General features: G+C 37.1%; 5 protein-coding genes across 7 annotated transcripts in view; 3 read left to right on the top strand and 2 right to left on the bottom strand.

Moving 5' to 3' along the window:
- Positions 1–23930, bottom strand: part of LOC116027221 (sterol 3-beta-glucosyltransferase UGT80B1) — a 713221-nt gene that overhangs the window by 172847 nt on the left and 516444 nt on the right. The window lies entirely within an intron of this gene.
- Positions 171–3429, top strand: LOC116027707 (tyrosine-protein phosphatase DSP1-like). The gene is made up of 5 exons (XM_031269431.1): positions 171–616; positions 707–800; positions 2432–2489; positions 2584–2627; positions 2977–3429. The coding sequence occupies exons 1-5, from the start codon at positions 444–446 to the stop codon at positions 3166–3168; spliced, it is 561 nt and encodes a 186-aa protein (XP_031125291.1). The 5' UTR covers positions 171–443; the 3' UTR covers positions 3169–3429.
- LOC116027165 (pyrophosphate--fructose 6-phosphate 1-phosphotransferase subunit beta-like) lies at positions 4368–10041 on the top strand. The gene is made up of 16 exons (XM_031268613.1): positions 4368–4664; positions 5495–5656; positions 5746–5867; positions 6335–6388; positions 6491–6597; positions 6726–6831; positions 7189–7252; positions 7334–7422; positions 7826–7957; positions 8101–8271; positions 8362–8477; positions 8596–8707; positions 8867–8951; positions 9133–9177; positions 9295–9363; positions 9623–10041. The coding sequence occupies exons 1-16, from the start codon at positions 4472–4474 to the stop codon at positions 9697–9699; spliced, it is 1704 nt and encodes a 567-aa protein (XP_031124473.1). The 5' UTR covers positions 4368–4471; the 3' UTR covers positions 9700–10041.
- On the top strand, positions 10618–12290 carry LOC116027491. Of its 2 annotated transcripts, none has more exons than XM_031269169.1 (2): positions 10618–11159; positions 11421–12290. In XM_031269169.1, exons 1-2 carry the CDS (start codon positions 10815–10817, stop codon positions 12135–12137), a joined length of 1062 nt encoding a protein of 353 aa, XP_031125029.1. In that variant the 5' UTR covers positions 10618–10814; the 3' UTR covers positions 12138–12290. The 2 variants fall into 2 exon arrangements, with proteins under 2 accessions (XP_031125029.1, XP_031125019.1); XM_031269159.1 differs by having other exon boundaries at positions 11418–12290.
- On the bottom strand, positions 15206–20563 carry LOC116027113 (protein STRUBBELIG-RECEPTOR FAMILY 8). The gene is made up of 16 exons (XM_031268547.1): positions 20199–20563; positions 19431–19563; positions 19257–19328; positions 19106–19171; positions 18935–19006; positions 18746–18817; positions 18524–18595; positions 18373–18438; positions 18224–18289; positions 17783–18108; positions 16964–17205; positions 16534–16805; positions 16293–16428; positions 16070–16212; positions 15782–15938; positions 15206–15608 (listed from the first exon to the last, which is right to left on the bottom strand). Exons 1-16 carry the CDS (start codon positions 20305–20307, stop codon positions 15450–15452), a joined length of 2163 nt encoding a protein of 720 aa, XP_031124407.1. The 5' UTR covers positions 20308–20563; the 3' UTR covers positions 15206–15449.

Genomic DNA, 23930 nt, shown 5'->3' with positions numbered 1-23930 from the left:
CTGGTCATGTCTACTGAGTCACTGAGTCACTATGATTTATCTCTTCTTACATACTCTGTCAGCAGGGGCGAAACTATAAAACTCGAGTTGGGAGGCCGATGTAGTAGAGAAAATTTACCGTTTGGGCTATTTTTCAACAATCAGATATGTGCTTTTAAAGCCCAGTTTTATTCACACTCCCTACATCCTCCCATCTTCCATAGCTCCAATCTTCACCGCCGCGTTTAACCACCCGCCTTCCGGCAGGATCCTCGTATACCCCAAGATTCGATTCCGCCGCAGATTTTCATCACTTCATCTTCTTCTTCTCTTCTCCCCTCTCTCTCCTTTATATATACATAACCTGCGCAAGCTTGTGCTCCTATGCTTGTGCTTTCACAGCACCAGCAAGCTAGCAAGTAAGCCGTCGCATACGGCGGGAGCATTTCTCTGGGGCGAAATCAATGAAGCTGGAGAATCACGAACCGCCGGTGTGCCACGCCGGGGAAGACGAGGGCGACGAGCTCTTCGTGCCGCCGCTGAATTTCGCGATGGTTGATCACGGCGTCTTCCGCTCCGGCTTCCCCGACACTGCTAACTTCGATTTCCTGCAGACCCTCGGCCTCCGTTCGATCATGTGAGTCCAGTTTCCCGTTTTGGCGCTTCTAAACTTGCAATAATTATAAGGTGTAGGTTTAATTTGATATGGATTGTTCTATGCGTATAGATGTTTGTGCCCTGAACCCTACCCTCAAGCTAATGTTGAGTTCCTCAATGCAAATGGAATCCGCCTTTTTCAGTTTGGCATCGACGGATCCAAGGTTTCATTTTCTTGCTTGTTTGTTAAATTTGTTTGTTCCTGCAGTGAGAATGTAAGATAGATTTCACTACTACATATTCAAACACATCTCCATATGTTGTGATCATGTCATACAACCTTGTGCACAAAGCCTTACATTTGAGGCAACTCCAATCAAATTGGTGAGAAGTTGATTTGATAACCACATAATTAATGACTAATTTGGTCACTTGACTATACCGAAATTACCTATTTGGTCCTCGACTATTATCCTTACCAAATTAAGTCCTAACTTTGAAAATCTTACCCAAATTTCAAAGTTGAGGACTTAATTTGGTAAGGATGATAGTCGAGGACCAAATCCGTAATTAACTCTTACAAGTTCAAGTTGGTTTGACGGTTGATTTGATAACCACATAATTACAAGTTCGACCCTAACAGAAGCGGCCTATTGACCTTCTTGGTTTAAGCTGGTCAGCTATGGACCTCCTTGTGGTCTTCTGAAGGCTAGGGTTATGAGACTAGGTTTATCTTGTGTACACCTTATGTTAGTGGCTGCGAGCTTTCCTCGTCACAAAAAATAGCCTTACACTTGTTGGAAAGTTAAGCATGATGTTGATGTTGATGTTGACAACTTCATTTTTTGGAATTAAGGATGTGAGTTATGAGAATATTTGGTGAACGTTATGTGATAGTGTTCTTGCTGGAATCATTTTAGAAAACCTTAGAGGGCCATGGTTGTATATCTTCTTGGTGATTAGAAAGAAACAAAAAAGGATTTGGGGAATGCCCCGTTTAAAAAGTGCAAAACTTGAGCTTGACTCTCCTTTACTCATGTGGCTTGTAAGTTTTGAAGTATCTCAAAGCATAGCTTATTTGATTGACCAATTTAAAGTGACAAACATAGATGTAGATGCTAATTCTTATCGAGGGCACAAATCGTTGAGTCATGTATCGCGATTTACCTCTTCTACTAATTAAGGCTTAAGGACGGGGATAGGTGGGAGTTCTTAGGATTGGGGTGCAATCCTTTGTAAGTTGTGAAGTATGATGCTCAATGATGTGGAAAGCTTAACTGCAGCCAAGATATCTTTTTGACACCCAAGCTAAGTTGGTCAGGTTGTTGGCTTGGCATTCTTGATTTGAACCGATCAACTTTTATCTCTTTGTGGTCCTTTGACGGCTAGGGTCACAAGGCGGAGTTTATCCAGTGCACACCCTTAGCTAGTAGTTGTAAGTTTCCCTCGTCACCCAAAAAAAAACAAAAAGATATCTTTTTGGCTGTTGACACTATCTTGGTTTTTGAAGGACATTGTTGTGTTGGTTGAGTTTGCAAACTAGTCTTGTGCTTTGGGTGAACCCAAATAACGTGCTTCAATCCTGCCTTCTGACTCGTGATTCTAGTTCTGAAATGTAATACGCAGTAAAAATTGAAGGATGTGTTCCGTCTTAACAAAAGTTTCGAGACTACACATTTATTTTTTTATATATTATATGCTCAACAGCGTAGCACAGTCAATCCATTTCATGTAATGGCATTAGGCATTTAGGCATGTCTTGTAATATCGTCTTCTGAGTTCTGACTCTTCATGATTCTAGTTGCATCTGGTATGGCATTGTGTTATAAGCCTTAACTAGCTATTCTTTGTCCAGGAACCATTTGTAAACATCCCAGCAGACATGATTAGAGAAGCACTAAAAGTTGTCCTTGGTATGCTAATATTCATATGATCTGAAAATCTGAAATCTGAAATCTGAATAGCCTTTTCTTCTACTCTTCAATCACCTCTGCTTTACCCTTGCAGATAAAAGAAACCATCCACTGCTAATCCATTGCAAACGAGGAAAGGTTGCTATACGTTTACTTCAATCCTATGTTTTCTGTTCCCCCCTTCCCCGGTTTTTCATTTCTCCAGTTAGTAAACGCACATCTGTATGCTCTCCATTATTAAGGGCATATTGGTCTTTATATTCATAATTCCTTACTATTCCAAATCCAATCAAACAATGGAATTCATATTCCCTGTAATTTCTTTTCCACCAACCAAACAATGGAATCCATTTTCCTGGTAATTTGTTTTCCATGGAATTTGAATTCCATTTCCTTCAAATATTTTCCAGCGAACCAAACGGGCCGTAAATAGAGGCAGTAATCAGTAATGTGAGTTTGTGACTGAACTATCGTTTCCGATGTGCAGCACAGGACTGGGTGCCTTGTGGGGTGCTTGAGAAAACTGCAGCGATGGTGCCTCACTTCAATCTTCGACGAGTACCAGAGATTCGCTGCTGCAAAGGCTCGGGTGTCCGACTTGCGGTTCATAGAGTCATTCCACATCTGCAGCTTCAGGCAGCCCCAGCCATTGTTTCATGCTCAGAGAGTTGATGAATGAATTAGTGTGTGTGTGTGTACATTTCAAGTGCCATTCTTGGGCTGTGCTTTGACTGTTTTCTCCTTCTGAGGAGTGTATTTGCCAAATCTTTCAGGTGCTTCCTATGTAACTATAGAAATTTTGCCCTTCTATTGTTTATTCCCTGTTAAAAAGTTTTCTTAAAGTTGAGCTCTTTCGAACCTTATTTAACGAGCTTTTTGTATGTATGTTGGACTGTATTCTGTATATATAATGTATAATATTTATAAGTTTTTTCCATAAGAGTTGACGGTTCATTTTAGTATGATTTTAAACTAGAAATGTGATTTTTTTTTTTCTCTCTCTCGAGATTGAATTAGGTAAAAATTAGGTAATTGTTGTGGTGCTAAAAGTGAAAATTCAATAAAGGAGAATAGATACAATTGGGATAGACCATTTCACCCCCAGTGTTTTTCACAATTCCATCAACCTAACCTACAAAAGGGATATAGATAAGCTTTAATCATTGAACTAATAATAATGACTAATCAGTCATCCCTAAGCTGACTTTGTGGCTATGAGTATTAATTAAATATATATATTTTCTTAGAAAGCATAGATGTATCAATTGAGCACAAGGTGCTTGGCAAACTAAATATTTAAAAATTACAAAATATCAACATTGTGAGTGTGTGAGAATTTTATATTTGATATAATTTTTTTATTATTATGTATTTTAATAATTACATATATCTTAATGTATCAAGTAAACCGATTATGTATAAGTATTTTTATTTTATCAGTGTCACATAAAACAAGTAAATATTTGTATAATGCAACTATTTAAAACATTCCGCTATACCAAACAATGGACTTAGACAAATTTAATGTAAATTTTAAATATTTAAATGTTATATATTACGAAAAATAAATTATAAATAATTCGAGTCATGTTCCATTAATTAAATTAGACGTATAAAATGAGTCAGAGCCTATGTTTCAACTAACATAAGTAAGAGATAACTCTAGTCGGGTAATAGATGACTTTTTTATTTGAACTGGTCAGATTTTCTTTTTGTAAATAAAAGTAAAATTAGTATGAGTGAGTATTTGTGTGCCGCAATCACTTGACACCTATCCAGCTAAACCAAACAACGAGCGCATTTTGGCGGAGTTTCCAGCTGACGGTTTTGCCCTCTCCACTCTGCCCACTGTCGACTCGGATACTTAAAAATAAAAAATGGAAACATCAGCTTTTGAGTTCCGGCAGTTAACTTATCACTGAGCACTTCTCTCTCTCTCTCTCTCTCTCTCTCTCTCTCTCTGTTTTCGGCGAAATCAATCCATGGCGGTGGCGGCAGCTTCCTTATTCACCAACGGCGGTACTGCGTCGCCGAAGAGTTTCACAAGTCGTTACGCCTCCGTTTACAGCGAAGTTCAGAATAACCGTCTCGATCACCCGCTCCCTCTTCCTTCCGTCCTCAAAAACCCCTTCAAGGTTGTCGATGGCCCCGCCAGCTATGCCGCCGGCCATCCTGGTATCCTCTCTCTCTCTCTCTCTCTCCCTCTCTCTCTATCTATCTATACTGATATATGCAGGTTTGTGTGTATATTTTGTCTGTACTTAAGTATATGTGTGTGTTGTTTGACGGATTAGTTACCTAGAACGATATACTCGCCTTGTTCTAGTTGATCTGACAGTAATTTGTTGCAAAATTGCACCTCTGTATTTGCTCACATGTGCAACAACGGGACTTTTAGTTTTCTACCATAGTATATACACTTTTTAGAAGAATATTGTCTAATCATATATACACATAAGCAGCCTGCGAATCTGCGATGAATTATTATGTCTAATTGATCTGTCTGTAATTTGGTGCAAAATTGCACTTCTGTATATGCACACGTGTGCAATAAAGGGAATTTTAGTTTTCTACCATAGTATGTTGTGTGCATGTACACTTTTTATTAGAAGAATAGTGTCTGATCATATATACACATAAGCTGCCTGCGAATCTGAGATGGATTATTATGTGATAGAAGAAGATGAAGATAAAAAAGTCGTGTTTCTGTTCAAAACATACAATGATTGCATGTACAGAGTGAGTGAATATTAATTGCAAGTTTATCATTTCTAACTTTTACAGTGTTAAATTGACAGAGTTGAGGGCTTTTGCACATAAAATTTTCTGTGTTTGGGATTTGAAGAGGATGTAGATTGTACACAAAACTAAAATATACACAGATGTTTATCCAAGCAATTTTGGTTGCTGGAAGGACAAAACTTTGGTCATGTGTTGTTACTTTCCTTTATCGAACTTGAGGTTTGAACCCTTAAAGTTTAATAGACTTGGCTTGTTTATTGTAGAGGAGATAGCAAAGCTGTTTCCTTGCCTATTTGGACAACCATCAGCAGCATTGGTACCAGACGATTCAGGTGACATTGCAATGGGCCAGAGCTTGAAGATTGGGGTGGTTTTATCTGGAGGCCAAGCTCCTGGAGGACATAATGTTATCTCTGGAATTTTTGGTTAGATCTTGATTTGTACTTGAGTCTAATTGGTGCAGATTATATCATCTATATTTTTCATATTGAGTATGTGTGTTTTGGATTGGCAGATTACTTGCAGAACTATTGCAAAGGAAGCACATTATATGGGTTCAGGGGCGGACCAGCTGGGATCATGAAGTGCAAGTATGTGGTACTGACCCCAGAATATATTTACCCATATAGAAATCAGGTAAAGCATGCTCCTTTCTTTCTGGATCCTTTAGGCACTGTAATGCTACTGTCAGTTTAATTTTCATTGATATGAATATTGGGAAAAGTGAAAATTGGCAAATTGATATTCTTTGACTTGTTATGTTTTTGCACTTGTTGATACATTTTATAATTAGTGTGGCTGCCGTGTGGGGACACTGAAATACAGATCAAGCTCTGCTCTTTTGTAAATTTTTGCACTAAGGTTTCAGCTACTGTAATGTATATGTGAACAGTTTTCCTAAGAATAAATAAATCATTAAAACTAGGGCCATAAAAGAAACAATCTGTGCACCATGCAAGAATTTAATTCCTTCAGTCATTTTGTATTTTATTTTTTCGGTAGTACTGATCTGATTGAAAAAACAATGATGAGTCACTGTTTGAATATTCTACACATGGGTTCAAACTAGTGGGTCATGCCTTGTGATTTCATTTCTTGTCCAGGGTGGATTTGATATGATTTGTAGTGGAAGGGACAAGATTGAGACTCCAGAGCAGGTATATACTGGATTTTGTTTAAAGTTTTCTAGGCTTGTCAATGATTTATTTGTTGCTTTTTACTGGAACTTCTAATGGAATGGCCAACTCCAATTGTTTCAGTTTAAACAAGCTGAAGAAACAGTAAAGAAGCTTGATTTGGATGGCCTTGTAGTGATTGGTGGAGATGACTCAAATACAAATGCTTGTCTTCTTGCTGAAAACTTTAGGTACCCCACTATTCAGAAAGAAACTTCTTTAAAAGATGTGCTTTTTTATGTGTGCTTACCCTGCTGAAATTTAAGCACTTCAATAATATTGTTGCAATGTTTCCTGTGAAATTTCCTTTTGATGTCAGGAGTAAAAATATGAAAACTCGTGTGATTGGATGCCCAAAAACCATTGATGGAGACTTGAAATGCAAGGAGGTTCCTGTGAGTTTTGGGTTTGATACAGCATGCAAGGTAATTGGGTCTAGCATGTTGTTTTAATGCCTTGCCAGTTGCATTCTTTAGAGAGCTTGGAGGTAGTTCAGTGTATTAAAAGAGTGGAAAAAAGCATTGGTTATACATATTTTTGAGTCTATGAACTTAATTTTCTTTTTTCATTGTTCTGCATAGATTCTCCTCTTGCACTCTTTTTTTAGAGTCAATGGGCATGCATAATTAACACACATTGCACTCTTTGAAGATTTTCTGATTCCCAGGGTTTAATTAATTAACACACATTCACTTTTTCTCTATTTTATGTTGTCTGAAGCATTGGTCATTGGATTTTTCAATATATTATATGTATGTCATTAATCCAGTTTTTATCTGTAGATATATGCTGAAATGATTGGAAATGTCATGATAGATGCAAGGTCATCAGGAAAATACTATCATTGTAAGTAAAATTTTCCTATTAATAGTATTGTTCCCCATTATCTGAATGTCAAGGGTCATGCTAATATCTATTTGTCTGCAGTTGTGCGGCTTATGGGGCGTGCTGCGTCACACATTACTTTAGAGTGTGCTTTGCAAACTCATCCAAATGTCACTATGATTGGAGAAGAGGTATTACTCATCATTTAGTCTTTATTTGGCAGTCTTGCACATTCACTATTCATCTGCATAGCATGTTAAGTATTTCCAAAGATTATTATATTTCCAAGTTTTTCTTGCCACTTTCAATGGAGCTAAATTATACCCTCAGAACTTGGCAATGTGACAATTTCAGGTCAAAGCTCCCCTTCAGCTATGCATATAGTTTAGACTCTAGTTAATGGCATTTAATTTTGATCTTCTGTATGCATTTAATTATAAGTATGAGGCTTTTATGGAAATTTACACAATCATTTTGTGCCTCTATATCTTTTGATTGGGGACAGCCTTTTTGATGACCAGAAGTACAACAATGGGATTAAAAAAATTCGTAAGTGATAATTATTTTCCTTCCACCTTGAAATTTTGAATGCAGGTTTTTGCAAAGAAACAAACTCTAAAGAGTGTTACAAGCTACATTGCTGATGTGGTCTGCAAACGTGCAGACCTGGGGTACAATTATGGAGTCATACTCATACCTGAAGGACTCATAGATTTCATTCCTGAGGTAACAGCAATGGTTAATAAATCCACATATTTCCTTGTTCATCTTTCTGTCTTACATATGTAGCATATTCCTGCTCAGAACTTCCAATATTTGTATTGGCACATACATAATCTCATCCTGATATCTGTTGTCCCACTATGCAGGTCCAACAACTCATTGCGGAACTGAATGAAATTTTGGCTCATGATGTTGTAGATGAAGCTGGTGTTTGGAAAAAGAAATTGACTCCACAATGTCTGCAGCTTTTTGAGATATTACCTCAAGCTATTAGGGAGCAATTGATGCTGGAGAGAGATCCACATGGCAATGTCCAGGTCTTTATATGGCATAATATCTCTTTATACTCTAGTTCAACTCTCCACTTCTGAAGAGTGTGTAGGTAATACTGTGGTCTATGCCTGCAGGTTGCCAAAATTGAAACAGAAAAAATGCTTATTCAAATGGTTGAGACCAAGTTGGATCAGAGGAAACAAATTGGTCAATATAATTGCGAATTTAAGGGGCAGTCACACTTTTTCGGGTACTTCTTATCTCCATAGGCTTTTCTGCTGGGCCATATATCAAGTCAAGCTGTATCCATTTACCTAACATTTGCAGCTAACATTGTTTGCATATTGGCTTTATTATTTTGTTCTTAGTTATGAAGGAAGGTGTGGCATGCCGTCCAACTTTGATGCCACATACTGTTATGCATTGGGTTATGGTGCGGGGGCACTGCTTCAGAGTGGGAAGACAGGATTGATATCATCGGTTTGTGCTATTCCCTCTACTGTTTTTCTCTGTTGTCCAGTCTACTCTCATCATTGTTTGCATTCTAATGTTAACCTTTCTACTTGGTCATTGTTATTATGAGATTTCATAGGTCTTCATTTGTCTGATGTTTCATCTAACATTGGCTAACATCTTCAGGTTGGGAACTTGGCTGCCCCAGTTTCAGAATGGACTGTTGGCGGAACAGCACTAACAGCAATGATGGATGTTGAGAGAAGACATGGTAAAACTCTAAGAGTGCATTTTCTTTTCCATGGTCATCAAGCTGAATCATTGAAGAAATTGTATAAAGAATTTATTGATATGCTGGAGGGTTCTTTTCTGGAGTGTTCCAATTGTGTATAACTCATCTAGGAAACTAGATTACTTATCTAATATATTTTTCTTTAATTTCTTTTTGGCAGGTAAATACAAGCCTGTGATAAAGAAAGCTATGGTAGAACTTGATGGTGAGACCTTTCATAAAATGATAGTAATAATTTCACATTCTAAGGGAAGGGCAGTGTGCCCACTAGGTTGCAAGCAATTATTAATTGACTCATTTTGTTTGCATCATGAATTATCAGGTGCACCATTCAAGAAATTTGCATCAATGCGGGGAGAGTGGGCTATAAAGAACCGTTATCTGAGTCCTGGTATGTGTTCAACTATTTACAGTAAATTACACTAGTGGTGTAAAAGTTTGTACACATGCTCCCTAACTGTGACTTCACATGTTTTTATTTTTTTGGTACAATGGAATAGAGTCCCAATGATACATGACACTAGTGTGTAATAATGCAGTCATATAGTGATTATAGTACCTCAACATATAATCTGGTATCATAAATCATAATAGGAAAGGGGAATCAATTCAAGATCATGTATCAACTATTATCGTCTTTTGAATTGCAGGTCCCATTCAATTCGTGGGTCCAATCGCGGATAAAGTAAATCACACCTTACTGTTGGAGCTTGGCGCCGAATCATAAGAGAATCAACGCACAGTAAATGGTCCTCTTTCCCAGAGGGCCTTTTGATGTAGAGAACACTAAATCACACCTTACTGTCTTTTGTTTTCTAATAAATCGTTTGATGTAAACTTTTGCAAACAATTTCAGCAGTGGTTGCGGTTTTGAGCTCTCAAAAGCCAATTAAGCGGTGCGTGCTTTTACTCGGTTTTAAATTTGAACTGTGATCACATTGTAGGAAAAGTTGGGCTGGGATCAGTTTTTTAAGGGGCTGACTTCCATGCCAACAGCTATGGGCATTGAGAATTGTTCTTTGCTTTTCTTGCTGTCAAACTTTTTCTAAAGCAGTAGTATTCAAACAAACAGCCTTTGCCTTACTATTTCTGCTTTGTAGGGACCTTATCTGTAGGATTGCCTTTTCTCATATTAAATAATTTGTCGGGGTGACAATGGTTAGGGTCAATATTGGTTATCCCCATTTTTTGGAACTCTAATAGGATAATTTGAGTAGTTCATAATTGAGTTTGTGGCGGGTTTGGGTAAACAAAATAATATAATGTGTTTTGACAATTGTTATACCATGGACAGGGTTCTTATTGTAGACCTTGATATAAAAATTCATGCAAATTCTGATACAAAAAGTTTGTATCTTCAATTAACATATTTTGATCTATAGTTAACTGTTTCTGTACATGTAAACAAATAACTTGATAATGGCTAGCACATAATATGATAGTTGCAGGTACAGAAACTTTCAATTGCATGTACATAATGTGTCAACTACATATACAAAATTTGAATGTTATTTTTGGATCAGGATTTACAATGTAAGGTAGACCTTGATCCATGATATAATTTGTCGTGTTTTAGTCAGGTGTCACGGCAGTGTATTTTGGTGATTTAGAGTATCATATTTGAGAATTTTTTTTCCCCCTCATTTAACTACCTATGGTTAAAAAATTTTGAAAATGGAGGTTGAAAACTGTGATCTAAAGGGGCCATGAAAACTTTGTCATTTCTCAAGGTAAAGCACTAAAGCCATAAGTTTTGTACTTTAACTGGAAAAGAAGAAGAAGAAAAAAGTTGATTGCTTTGCGCCAACATGGCAATTCAAATTCCACAACCCTCTGTACTATATGAGTCGTCTTCTTCATCAACTCATTCTTCACTGCATAACACAACTAAGCTCAACAATGGAAGAAGCAAAACTTGAGGCTCCACCTCAAACTCTCTCGCCATCTTCAAACGGGAGAACAAGAAGGAGAAGGAGGAGAAGCAGTGGTTCAAGCTCTTTCGAGTTTTGTGTGCTCCGAAAACCCAATCTTTTGTCCGCCGATCAGCTCTTCTCCGACGGCGTCCTCCTCCCCCTCCACCTCCTCCACTGCCCTTCCTCCGCCGACGATCATTCTCCGGAACCCAAGCGGCCGGATTCATCACCCGTGGTGGAACTGAAACAACCCAATCAGCCGGACTCGCCCAGGGTATGTAAGAATTAAATTACATGAAATATAGGATCTAACCTCTAGCCATAATTGAAATTTATAGTTGTTGAATTGGAACTGGTTGCTCAACACTCTAGATGATGTATGAGACTGAAATTGGTATTTTTATTTTTTTAGTACTATTAACTACATTGTGAAATTGTTATTTTTATTTTTTTTTAGTACTATTGACTATATTGTAAAGGTTTTATCTGAAAATGACATGTCTGGTAGATGAAACCTCACTTTTGATTTCAGCAGATAAAACGTGTAGAGCAGCCCCAGTTGGGAGCAGAATCTGGGCCGGAGATTTCTGCTGCGCCGGTGGCTAGCTCCTCCGCCGCCGCCGCCGCGGAGACGGCGGCGTTCAGTTCGTCCAAGCGGTGGAGAGATATTTTCAAGAGGAGCGATAAGAAAGGAGAGAAAGTGAACAAGGACAAGAAAGGCGGCGGTGGCATTTTTGGAGGTAGTAATGGCGGGAGCGCGGCGGAGCGAGTTCTGAACATCAATATTTGGCCGTTCAGGAGAACCAAGTCGGCCGGCAACGGCGGCGCTCGGCCGGTTGGGTCTGGGTTGAGTTCCCCGAAAGCGAGCAGCGCGCCTTGCTCCGGAACCAATTCGCCCGGCGACTTCAAGCCCAAGAAATCGCCGAGCCGGAGCAGCCTGGTCTGGCCGGCCCGCCGAAGCGTCGGCAGTCGGAGTTACGGGATTCCGACGAAACCCGCCGATAAAAGTCCGAGAAAAGATAGGAGCTTCGTTGAGAGAAGTTTCAGAAAGGAAGGAAACAAGGGGTGGCGGAAAGTGTCACCGGCCGCCGCCGATGGCGGCGGTGGTGATTGGCATAACGCTAGAATCTTGACCATGAATGCTTCCATGTCCACTGACGCATCCACCGCTGATGCTACCGCCGGCGGAATCTCCGGTGAAGGGCCGGTACGTGTTAATCTCAGACACTTGTTTACAAAGAAAGTATATTAACTAGTTTGATTTCCAATGTTTGTAGTGTACATTTTCCACATTAGATGAGATTTTAATGTTTTTTTTTTGGGTGTAATTTATAAGATTTTTGTACATACAAACCCTATTATACAAATTAATGTATATTCCATCTCATATTGTTTGTTCGGTTCATTTAATTGGACTTGATTAGAAACTATATTAAACATATTATTAACACGCAGAACTAAAATTCATTTAATAAGTGAAGAAGAATAAGGTTGTTTGATAAATAAGATAAATTGGAAAATAAAGTATAAAACAAAGATAATAAAGCAATCATGCACAACAAAATTAATGTACAAATATAAGAATTTTTACATGAAAATTAGAAAAAAGAAAACAAAAATTCTACTATATTTTTCTTGCAAGAAAGAAAACTTGCAAACTATGGAGTTGGATTGGTTATGTAGTCGGGTCGGAGATGGGCGAAAATCTCTATTTTTATTAAAGGAATTGAATGAGATTAGTTTTCACAAATACTATTTTTTGTTCTTATTTTTCTCATAAATGCATAGACTCTGTTTGACAGAGCTTATTTAGGAGCTTATAACTTATTTTAAGTTACTAATAAGCTATAAGTTTTGTTTGGTAATGTTCCTAAAATAAGCTAGTAGCTTAAAATAAGAGCTTATTTTTGAATGCTACCTAAGGTAGCGTTTCAAAATAAGCTAGTAGCTTCCTAACTTTTTTTCCATCTTTAACCTTATTATTTTAAAGAAATGACATCATTTACCCTTCCCAATTAAGACCTTTTTGGCTAAACTGTTTTTACTTTTTTTCTTCAATATGTTTAGTTGTAATTTCAATTTGACATTTTTGTTTGAACATTGATTTTTGTATGAATTAACCTTATGAATTATAAACATTTTGTTTTACTTTATATGTTTTCAAATATATGTTCTTACTTTATATTTTATTAAAATATATTGATTTTACTATTTTATTTTTAAATATATAAACAAACCTATTTAAATTTGAACTATTTAAATTGTATGAAGATGTCCTTTTTAGTCTTTTTATATTTATCAATTTATCAAAAAGCTAATTTTGCCAAACACTTTTAAGCTTAACAGCTCTTCAGATTTCAACTTCAAACTTATATCTTTTCAATTTTCAGCTACTTTTCAGCTTTCAGCTACTTTTTCAACTAGATTTTCCAAACATAGCCATAATATTTACCTTTGATGGGTATACAACAGGTCTATTGGTACATCAACCCAAGTTTCGACCCGATTTGGATGCTTCCCACCTCTATGGTTGGGAAACCGATAACTAAGACCAAGTGCCATTAGCAAGATAGATAAATTTTGTCACCTCTACTACAGACATCACGATCAATTTGAGAGCCCAACCATATTCCAACATTGTGTTAATTGCTCCACCACTATAAATACGAATCTCTATCCACCTGTTGAGAGATTCGAATGACTGAATCTTCACTTTCCTTGTACTTTTTTTCTATCAAGTAGAGTTACTTTTTTCCTATCAAGTAGAACTTCCCAAACTCGCATTATTTTAGGAGATTTACTCAAACTCATTTATCTTTTTTTTTTTTTTGAGATCAATAAAGCTTCATTAATAAACACCAGAAACAAATACAACAAGGTTCAATGGAATGTAAAGTCATTCCATACAATCAGACATAGAACTAAATTTTCTAGTTAAGCTAATAAAATTTAGATTCGCAGATTGTGGTACAAGAGAGTTTTGATCCTTATAGAACCTTAAAGCTTTTACCAAATGATTGATGGCCTTGCAGAATGTGTACAAGTCGACCTTTGGATGGGACAACTTGCAAACCACCTGAGTTTTTATCTTCTTACTGAAGTCCATTGACATTATTCCCAACTGAAGGTACATGTCCAGCCTTGTGTCTTTGGCCGGTTCATCAGTAGGTATCCTTCCGACTGAACTGCTGTTCAGGAGAGGCATTTCATTGTCATCTACTACACCCAGGATGAGCATCACACTTGCCATGACCATAAATATCTTTGAAGCGCTCCCAAAACCGAACCTCGTAAAAACGAGAAGGAAATATAATAAACTGCAATAAATGCAGAAGGAGACAACTGCAATAGATGCAGAGGGAGACAAAAACAACAATAATTATTAGGAGACAATATTAAAAAGGGTAAAGACAACAAAGTTCAGAGCTCAAGACGCACGGGTCTCAAGGCCAACCTATTACCCTACCCACTAGCTTATTATATTATATTATATATATATATATATATATATATATATATATATATATATATATATATAAAATTTTATTTATGGACGATGGTGAGGGTGACGGCGCCGGTGCGGTGAGAGGTGGCAGGTGGTGGCAGTTGGATTTAGGTGGCGGCAGCGGGGTAGAAGGCATCGGAGGAGGAGAAGGGCGGCGGCGGCGCGCTCTGTGTGGTTACGGTGCGGAAGGAGGAGGAGAGCACAGATGGCGGCAACGGCGTCACGAAAGAGGAGGAAGAAGAGAGCAGTGGAGAAGAAGATGGAACTAGGAAGCTGATGTGGTGGTGACCATATACCGCCGGCTCAAAGCTCTATAAGAGCTCCGGCCGGAGGGCGGTGGTGGAAACTGGTTCTTGACCAGAGAATGAGAGAAGGGAGAGCTCCGTTAGAGAGAAGCTACATCTCTGTCCTGTAAAAGTTGTTAACTCATTTATCTTAATAACAAATATATTACATTACTTTATACAACATATATCCTGCTCTTTAGATATTCTACATAGTATGTGAATATTATCTATCATAACCCTATCAATCTTATAAAATTCTTTATATTCATTAGCAATTAAAAAGTAGCAGTTATCTATTAATAACACCAATCATATATTACAACAATAAGTCAAAGAAACAAATAATAAGAGGTAAAATCATGATAGAAATGTAAAATTATTCATCTATAAATACACGTCATATAATAAGATAAAACATCCCATTCAATTTTTATGTTGATTATTCTATTCTCTTTATTTTGCATTGATCTAAATTAATAACTCGACACATGATAAGTCGATAAAAATCACTAGTCAATGGACCACAAATGGAAATAAAGTTGGATATGCCATAAGAAATTAATGAAATGGCCATTATTTGTGTTTCAAGTTGTTCCAATAGATGCCAGTAAATTATTTACCATGAATTAAACTGTCAACATAATTACACTTCAAACAAAAAAAATTTACTGGCTATACTTCCATATATATAAATATATATAGGCATATCTTGTCTCTCTTCAACTTTAACCAGTCATCACCTCTGCTGAAGTTACTTACAAAATTGCAAAGGCTAGTAAGGCGGGTCCCCGGAGGCGGCGTCGTGATCTGGCGTCTTGTACGCGAATCCCGACTCGTCGCTGGACCGTCGTATGACCACGCTAGCCCTCTGGACTAACCGGACTAGCGCTTGCACGACTTCAGACATGGGAGGCCGGAACTCCGGTTCAGGCTGCACAAACCGCAAATGAACAAATAAGTTACGAGTTTTTACTAGAAAAATAGGCGGACATGTCAAGTAATCGTCTCGTTCAAATGTTCTCACTCGCCCTTGATCAACGGTGATTTGCTACGTGAAGTGAAGCGTGTGGAAATGTAACTTGTGAGTTGTGTGAAGAGTGTTACCTGAACGCAGAGGGCGATAATATCAGCAAAACGGGACAAAGACTTGGCGGGATACATGCCATTCAGAGCGGGATCAACCATTTTTGACAAAGCGTCTATATCGTGAAGTTGAGGCGTGGCCCATCTAACGAGCGACTGTTCCGATCTCTCCCTCGAGCTATAAACAAAATATTGACAAAGTGAAAAATCCCGGCAAGTGAGAATATACATACACACACACACACATGTATATATATATATATGCATGATAGATAGATATATTACTGTATCGTGTAAGATGAAACGAACCTGTCAAGTGGCTTCCTTCCCGTCAATAATTCCAACATAACCACGCCAAAACTATATACATCGCTTTTCACAGTATATACTCCAGATAACGCAAACTCGGGAGCACTGTAACCGAATGAACCGACCATATGTGTTGACGAAATCTGTACATATTATCACAAACACCCGACAGTCTTAGCAGCTATGCACAAGACGTGTTTTCTAGTCGCAGAACGATACTAACCTGGCGTTCTGTATTTGGCGTCAAAGCCGCTAATCCACAGTCAGATAAGTGGGGATTGAGCTCCTCGTCGAGCAAAATGTTTGCCGATTTGAAGTTTCTATGCACAACAGACGGCAAACACACTTCGTGCAAATACCTGACAAACCGAGGTTTAGTTGTGAACCGAACTAAAGAGGAAAAAAAAACAAAAACAAGTACTTAATCTGCTAAATATATAAATAATTGCACTCGTTTAACGTACTCTAGAGCTCGAGCAGTGCCAAGAGCTACTCGAACACGTGCATTCCAAGTAAGCAATTGGCTTCTCTCGTCAGCAAAATGCAGCATATCGTGCAAGCTACCATTTCCGACATAATCGTAGACAAGAAGGCGTTGGCCATGCTCTGCACAGTACCCGACCAGTGGGACAATGTTCGGGTGTCTTAGCCTTGACATGTTCGAAATGGCTTCGAGAAAATTGTCTTCTTCTTGCAGTGATAACGCTGCACTATCGATCTTTTTAATGGCCAATACCTAGCACACAAACTCGATATTAAAAACAAAGTTTGCCCGTCATATAATTTATAAGACCTAACATTCTGCATCAATTATCAACTCCTCAAAACCGAGCATTATAGGGTTTTTCTCAGTATTATCCAATGAAAATCCAAATGTTAGAAACGAGAACCAACCTTCCCGTTAGGAAAATCTGCTCTATAAACACGGCCAAGGGAACCTTCACCGACAAGGTTTTCTTGACTAAAACTGTTTGTTGATGTTTGAAGTACCGCCACGGTATAAGGAGTAGCAGTTATCGGGGATCTCCTGAGAGAACCATTCTTTCCTTGCATCCTTTCAATCGTCACTTTCTCAGATGGCGGGGGCTTCAAGTCTACTACGGTAGCTGTGGACTTTGCCCGTTGATCGAGCACCTCTGCATTCAGTAGGAGTGAAGACAGGTGAGAAATGAACCGCTTTTCATGCCATTATTCAAAATAATTGCTCCAAATACAAAGTCCTTTCCACGTATTATAATCTCGAGAGCAAGCATATTTTACGAAGAGGGTCAAGAGGCAATAAGAAATCAAGGCAATAGGAGATTAAGATTTCCAAACACGATGACAAAGTGCTACCAATAGCAAATAGTTCTACCTCGAGTAATTCACGTAAAATAATAGGGCAAAAATGCTAAGGTTCAATTGATAATCCTACCAACATGTAGCAAGAAAAACACCCGCCAAAAAGCAGACTCAAGTCGTTTCATTTAGAACTAAAAATCGAAATAATAAAAAGTCTCGAACCGGGAAATTAGAAAGAACATGTTGAGCTAGTATATTCTAGCTCGGATTATTCAGACAATTGACGAAAATTCATAAAAACCTAGATCATAGTTGGCAAAAAGACGATTCTCAGGAACTTAATTGAAAGAGCAGGAGCATCCTTCTCTCTTATTCCATTTCGTTTTTCCCTGTTTCGAGAGTGAGAGAGAGAGAGAGAGAGAGAGAGAATACCTTTATCAGCGATGATAGGAAGACTTCCCGTAGAGGGTCGTGCAGTAATTTCCTTCTTCTTACACCTCCGAAGGCAATAAACCATCACAACGATAGCAGAGAGAACCACAGCCGAAGATCCAAGAACTATGCCTACGATAGCTCCAGCTTTCACACCACTCTTTCCATTCCCATTCTCGTGATCGGAATGGTTATCATCAGAGCCCGGAGTTTTATTCGACCCTGGTGTAGAGTGGTTGCTTCTTTTGTGAGATCTACCGGGAGGAGGCGGGGTAAATGGTGGCGGGGGAGGAGCAGGACTATTGGAAAATGAATTCCCGCCATATCTGTTCCACAGTAGGAATAACATAACATCAAATAACAGATTAATAAATGGTGTGAATATATATATAACTTATAAGTGTATATAGATGCGTGTCTATTAGCCTGTCCAATACTTACGTGAACTTAGGAATTGAAATTAGCTCGTTCGGTATCCATCCACTGAAACGATTGTTTGCTACATTCCTGCAGAGAGGTCGTTGCGAGCATTTTTAACAATACCATTGATCACGCACAAATTTAGCAACTTAGTAGGAGCCGAGACTTACAAATCAGTCAAAGGTAAATCAACCAAGACATCGAGACTACCCGTCAATTGGTTGTTCTGCATGCGACTACCATAGTGGCGGAAACATCATAAGTTAGTCAAATAACAGCGAGGAAGTTAGTTTTTATTAAACGCAAACTTATAACACTCACAGCGTCGAGAGATTTAACAAAAAACCCAAAGAAGGGGGGAGATCACCGCTAAAATTGTTGAAAGAAACATCCCTGCAGATGAGATTACGAGAATATTAGTGCATACATCAAAATGGAATTCACGAAATAGGGCAATCTCGCAATAATGTGTAAATCTCGCAAGAGACATCACAAGCAAAATGAAACAAGAACAATGAAGGGTAACAAGTCGAGATGCCTTACAAGGTTGCAAGATCAGAACGGTTTGTAAACATGTCTCCAATAGGTTGCGCAAGAGAGTTACCACTAAAATTCCTATACAAAAAATGGGGTTGCCGATAGGGTTAGACATTTGAATATACTACATTAGAAGATAACATTTTTGTATATATTACAATTACAAAGAGCAAGTATAAAAGTCATGCCACTCACAGATAATTAAGAGACGTCATGAGCGAGATGGAATAAGGAATACTTCCCGTTATATTATTATTTGCAAGATTCCTGAATAAAAAATAAGAAGTAAATACTTAGAGAATTAAGCAATAAATACAATTTTTTAAAAAAACAAACAAACAAACGTGTTGTAACGTTGAACATTACAGGCTTGTCAGATTGGGAGGCAGTTGATACGGGATAAGATCATGAATCTTGTTGCTGCTCAAATCCCTAAACACAGTAAAATACCGAGAAGTCAGCTAGTCACAAAGACGCAAAACAAGTTTAAGCCCTCGAAACCAAATAATAAACTTACAATTCTTTTAAAGATGTAAAACCGTTGAGCATGTACCCCATTGTTCCATTCAGCCCCAGCCCGGAAATTTCACTGCTCCAATAAAAGACCCATCATTCCATCAATACAATCAGAAACAACTACACACACAGATAAAGGAACGCTCTAAAGTCTAAAGGCAAGGTATAAATTTACATCGAGACAACAGCAGAGCCCTGACAAGTAACCCCTTTCCACGATTCACCACACGGATCACCACCAGTCGCTTTCCAACCAGTCAGTTGCGATGGGCTGTTTAGCGAACCATACAGAACCTGAAGTGCTTGCACTGCAAAATACAATTCGACAAATCCCCCATTTGTCAAAAGTTTGCTTAACCGAGCACATTAATGATTAAACACAAATGCATAGTAACTCACAAGTCACAACATGTTCAACTGCTCCCAAGCTTATTATTTGATCATCATTTCCATACATCACACAACCAAGTATACATATACAGTTGCAACACACACATATATACTACCTCACCTATATCCATACAAATATCAGCAAATCAAGATTATGCATTTATAACACAAGAATTTTAATCTTCAACAATCAAGATTATGCATTTATAACATAAGAATTTTAATCTTCAACAATCAAGATTCTGCATTTATAAGTAAAATTTTAACCATTGACTTCTATTGACTCCAAAAGAAAATCCAGAAAAGGCAATAGAAACTTAGAACAACTAGTGAGAAAGATCATGTTTCCAAATTCAACCAACAATCATATAATCTTGGGCATGCATTTCCAAATTCAAATCTTCCCAGATCACAAACTCCAAAAAAGCTTCTACCTTTACATATTCCATAGAAAACAAAATCACATTCCATAAAAACCCAGCCATCATTAACTCTGAAACACAACTTTAATTCAAACAACAAAGAAAAACAAAAAAGATTTGAAAGAACTTACAATCATTTGGATCAGTAGCAGCTCCTACAAAACCCAATCTGGAAATCAAAGCGGCGATCACTAGAACAAGCTCAGTGAACAAGAAAGCACCGTTCTTGCTCCTCCCCATTTTCGTTCCTCTTTCTCTCCCACTTTTTTTGTTTTTTTTTCCACAGATTCGTTCAAGCTGAGCTACGAACAGCGGCAAGAACGGGCATTGAAAAGTGGGGAGTTTTGGGTAGGTGTCGCCATCGATAAAGAAACGGTAGAGAGTAGAGAGGAGGGCTCTGAGATTCGAAGCTTCAGAGTTTTATGAAGAGAGAGAGAGAGAGAGAGAGAGAGAGAGAGAGAGAGAGAGAGAGAAATAGCAAATGCATACATTCATGGAGTGTGTGTATGTATCGGTGTCGGCCAAAATTTGGAAAAGATTTATAAAATCTTTATGAGAAAATTTGAAAAAGATTTATGAAAATCTTTATGAGAAAATTTCTGTATGAGGAGAAGTTTGGTTTGTAGAACTAAGGCAGGCGGAGGCTTTCACACTCACTTTCTAATAGTCTTCTTTTTCATGTTTACTTCTTATTTTCTTTTCTTTTTTCTTTTTAAATTTAAATGTTAGTGGTCCAATGTAATCATATTCGATCTATGAGAGGGGCCGGGTTAGGACCAAAGAATCTGAGATTATCACCAGGGATTCATTTGATTACGTTTTTTAAGTGCGACACACTTTTTAAGAAAAAATTTGTACTAAATCTACAGCAAATCACTATAACTTGGACTAACCTTATGTGTGGTCAAACTCTCTTTTAAAATGACCTCTTCTAAGTAGAACAATATCATTTTGAACTGTCCAACCGTTACCAAAATATTAACATCACTTTGAGAGAACTCGCTCAACACGTGTTTTTCCGTCCACACTCACCACAAAATGGCCAGCCTTATTTAAAATAAACAAAAATTGCTATATTTGGACAATATTTATAGCCCAACAACACGTATAAGAACTATAACATTGTATTGTGTTATAAAAAATAACACTTTCTGTTGTTGAATTATAAGAAAATAACTTTTTTCACATCTCAACTATACATACTAACATCGGCCTTTTGTTTCTTAACTGTGTGCAAAATAACTGCTTCTTTAAAAAACAAAACTTAACTACTAAAAAAATTACTTCACAAACCGTTGAGGGGCAAGACCGCGAGAGTACTATTCCTCTAACTTAGAGAGGAAATTTGCTAACTCTCTCTCTTAGTGAATGGAACTTCTGACCTTACAGTTGTATTAATAATTCATTTACCAATTATTTCAAACTGTTGTGTTAATCTTTGCATATATATCTATACATACATATATATATATATATTGTATGTATATATATATTGTATGTATATTAGAGTGCATATATACATTATACATACATGCAAGAATACTAGAATGGAAAGGAGGGAATTTGGGGAGTCCTTTTGCCATCTTGGATGGATACAAAAGTGGAAGGGGCAGAGAGAATCATGGAGATTATCGAAGCTATTCTGCTTTAGTTGGAGGGGTTTTAGCTTTGGTGAAAGTGACCCATTTGTAATTTTGTATGAATGTGAAGTATGAGAGTGTTTTGTTTGCTTTTTTGACTTCAACTTTCCACAACCTTCTGCATGTAATCATTGATCACTTTTTAGTGTGCAAAAAACTACAACATCATTGGACTCTCTCTACCATAAAGAAGATACAAAATCTTATTGGGGTAAATTTTAGTAAGATTGCATATTGGTTTTACTACTTTTTTTTTTCTTTCTAAAATCTCATGTGAAGCGTTTATTTTAGGTTTGTCACTTGATTATAGTGATATATTTTCTTCTTATGAAATATCGTTTTGTATGAAAATTTTATTTTATATATGTTTGTCACTGCACTATATTGACATATTCAAATCACTTTTTGGATCATTAACTCTAGGGATGACGAGTTGTTAGGTAATACTAAATGTCTAAACTCGATTGATAATTGAGTTTGAATAGGCAAAATAATACTTATTATGAATTCGTGTAGGAGTGAAAACTTGAGATCTAGTACATGATTATTGTGTGTGTATAGTATGTAAATATATTAAATGAGTTTGGATACATTGCGGATAGTGTCAAACATATTTGGAATGGAAATATGGTGTTTGTGTATTCAATTTCGATAATTGCTAAACAAGTAGGATTCTACTACACGTCTTGACATCCCTATTTTGTTTTATTTTTAGTTATTATTTCTTCTATTAACAAGTGAAAGACCGCTTGACATGGATAGTATTTAAGGTTGTCACATTCATTTATTAAGTATTTAATTTAAATAATCATTCAATAGTTTATTCCACTTTTGGTCACTTCACTATAGTGATTTATTCACTTTTGATCATTGACCTTAATTTGCTCAACTTTTTGTCATAAACTTTTTTTTTTAAATCAACTTTTAGTTCAAAATATCCTATTTTTTCAACAATTTTACCAACTTCGCCGTACTGTATTTAAGGGATGTGTTTGGTTCGCACATGGGAATCGGAATCGATATGAGTATCAAATACTTGGTAAGAGTAATGGGTTTTGGTGAAAGTATTTTGCATGTTTGGTAGTAGGGTCGAATGAGAATGATTATTAATAGTTGGGGAAAGGAGGAGGAAGGGAAATGAAACCCTTATTTCATTAGGGTATGGGTTTTCCAATTAATGGAGTATTCCACACCCATAGTAGTATTCTGAAAACCTATCAACCAAACAATAACAATCACTTTGATACCCATACCTTATGCCTAAACCCATCAACCAAGCACACCCTAAGTACAGTTTACACTAATAGGGATATACAAAGTGCATACGACAATTTTCGACCTATTTACAACCCCCATAGTGTGGTTCTCGACCTACAAGATCGAGAAGTGGAACCCATAGTGTGGTTCCCGAAACGTTATTTTCAACAGTGATACCCATCCGAATCTCTTCACAATCGACACGTGACACGACCGACCTGACTAACCTATAAGTGAGTCCCACACATGCCCCTCGTCAACGGAAACTTCGAATCTTCGACAAGTGTTCCCTGATCGATCCAACACGATAAAAGCCAACTTGCTTCGTGGCAAAAGATGGCTTTGAATCTATAACACTCTTAGTATTTACCAATTTATCGAAAGTTTTTCAACCTTCTAAACTACACTAGAACTTTAATTTGCATACTAAGAATCACATATATAAAATATTATCTTTTGCTTAAGATTACATATGTTGACCTCACATATCAATTTAAGATAATTAACATTATCATAGACATTTTAAATTAAAAATATTTCTAACATCTATAGATAGAAATGGAACCGATTACAGTCAAAATATAATTATATATAATTAATTAATTGATCAAAGTGACATATATAAACGTAGTCAACCAATTAGTCCTCAACAAAAAATTGTAATATTTAATGTGTGTATAGTATCACTCCATGAAACTACAGATAAAAAATATGAATGAAGAAGAATTAATATAATATAAAGTTGTTAAAAATCCAATAATAAATTCAATTATAATTAATTAATTAAGAAGAAGCAAATGTCTTAATCATAATCACATATTTCTTCTAATAATTTGCATTAGCAGTTAGCAGCTAGCATAGAAAATAAACACAAGTAGCTATAATAAGTGCCTAGCTTACAGCTTTTGGTTGACTAGCTAGAAAGATGATGAAGTTAAAACATATTAAATAAATAATATAATACAA

The sequence above is a fragment of the Ipomoea triloba genome, chromosome 1, assembly GCF_003576645.1.
Source record: "Ipomoea triloba cultivar NCNSP0323 chromosome 1, ASM357664v1".
NCBI classification, from domain to species: Eukaryota; Viridiplantae; Streptophyta; class Magnoliopsida; order Solanales; family Convolvulaceae; genus Ipomoea; species Ipomoea triloba.
The sequence above is the reverse complement of the archived record's forward strand: the minus strand, read 5'-3'. Positions and strand labels throughout refer to the sequence as shown.

What these genes read in the sequence shown, in the direction of transcription:
- LOC116027491 (XM_031269159.1), top strand. Translation starts at nt 10,815, where the DNA reads ATGAGTCGTCTTCTTCATCAACTCATTCTTCACTGCATAACACAACTA. An exon ending in ATCAGCCGGACTCGCCCAGG is followed by an intron (nt 11,160 to 11,417) that starts GTATGTAAGAAT and finishes TTTTGATTTCAG; the next exon opens with CAGATAAAACGTGTAGAGCA.
- LOC116027165 (XM_031268613.1), top strand. Translation starts at nt 4,472, where the DNA reads ATGGCGGTGGCGGCAGCTTCCTTATTCACCAACGGCGGTACTGCGTCG. An exon ending in CTATGCCGCCGGCCATCCTG is followed by an intron (nt 4,665 to 5,494) that starts GTATCCTCTCTC and finishes TGTTTATTGTAG; the next exon opens with AGGAGATAGCAAAGCTGTTT. An exon ending in TTTACCCATATAGAAATCAG is followed by an intron (nt 5,868 to 6,334) that starts GTAAAGCATGCT and finishes TTTCTTGTCCAG; the next exon opens with GGTGGATTTGATATGATTTG.
- LOC116027113 (XM_031268547.1), bottom strand. Translation starts at nt 20,307, where the DNA reads ATGGGGAGGAGCAAGAACGGTGCTTTCTTGTTCACTGAGCTTGTTCTA. An exon ending in TTGTTAAATCTCTCGACGCT is followed by an intron (nt 18,439 to 18,523) that starts GTGAGTGTTATA and finishes CCACTATGGTAG; the next exon opens with TCGCATGCAGAACAACCAAT. An exon ending in TCCTATCATCGCTGATAAAG is followed by an intron (nt 17,206 to 17,782) that starts GTATTCTCTCTC and finishes TACTGAATGCAG; the next exon opens with AGGTGCTCGATCAACGGGCA.
- LOC116027707 (XM_031269431.1), top strand. Translation starts at nt 444, where the DNA reads ATGAAGCTGGAGAATCACGAACCGCCGGTGTGCCACGCCGGGGAAGAC. An exon ending in TTGGCATCGACGGATCCAAG is followed by an intron (nt 801 to 2,431) that starts GTTTCATTTTCT and finishes TTCTTTGTCCAG; the next exon opens with GAACCATTTGTAAACATCCC. An exon ending in TCCATTGCAAACGAGGAAAG is followed by an intron (nt 2,628 to 2,976) that starts GTTGCTATACGT and finishes TCCGATGTGCAG; the next exon opens with CACAGGACTGGGTGCCTTGT.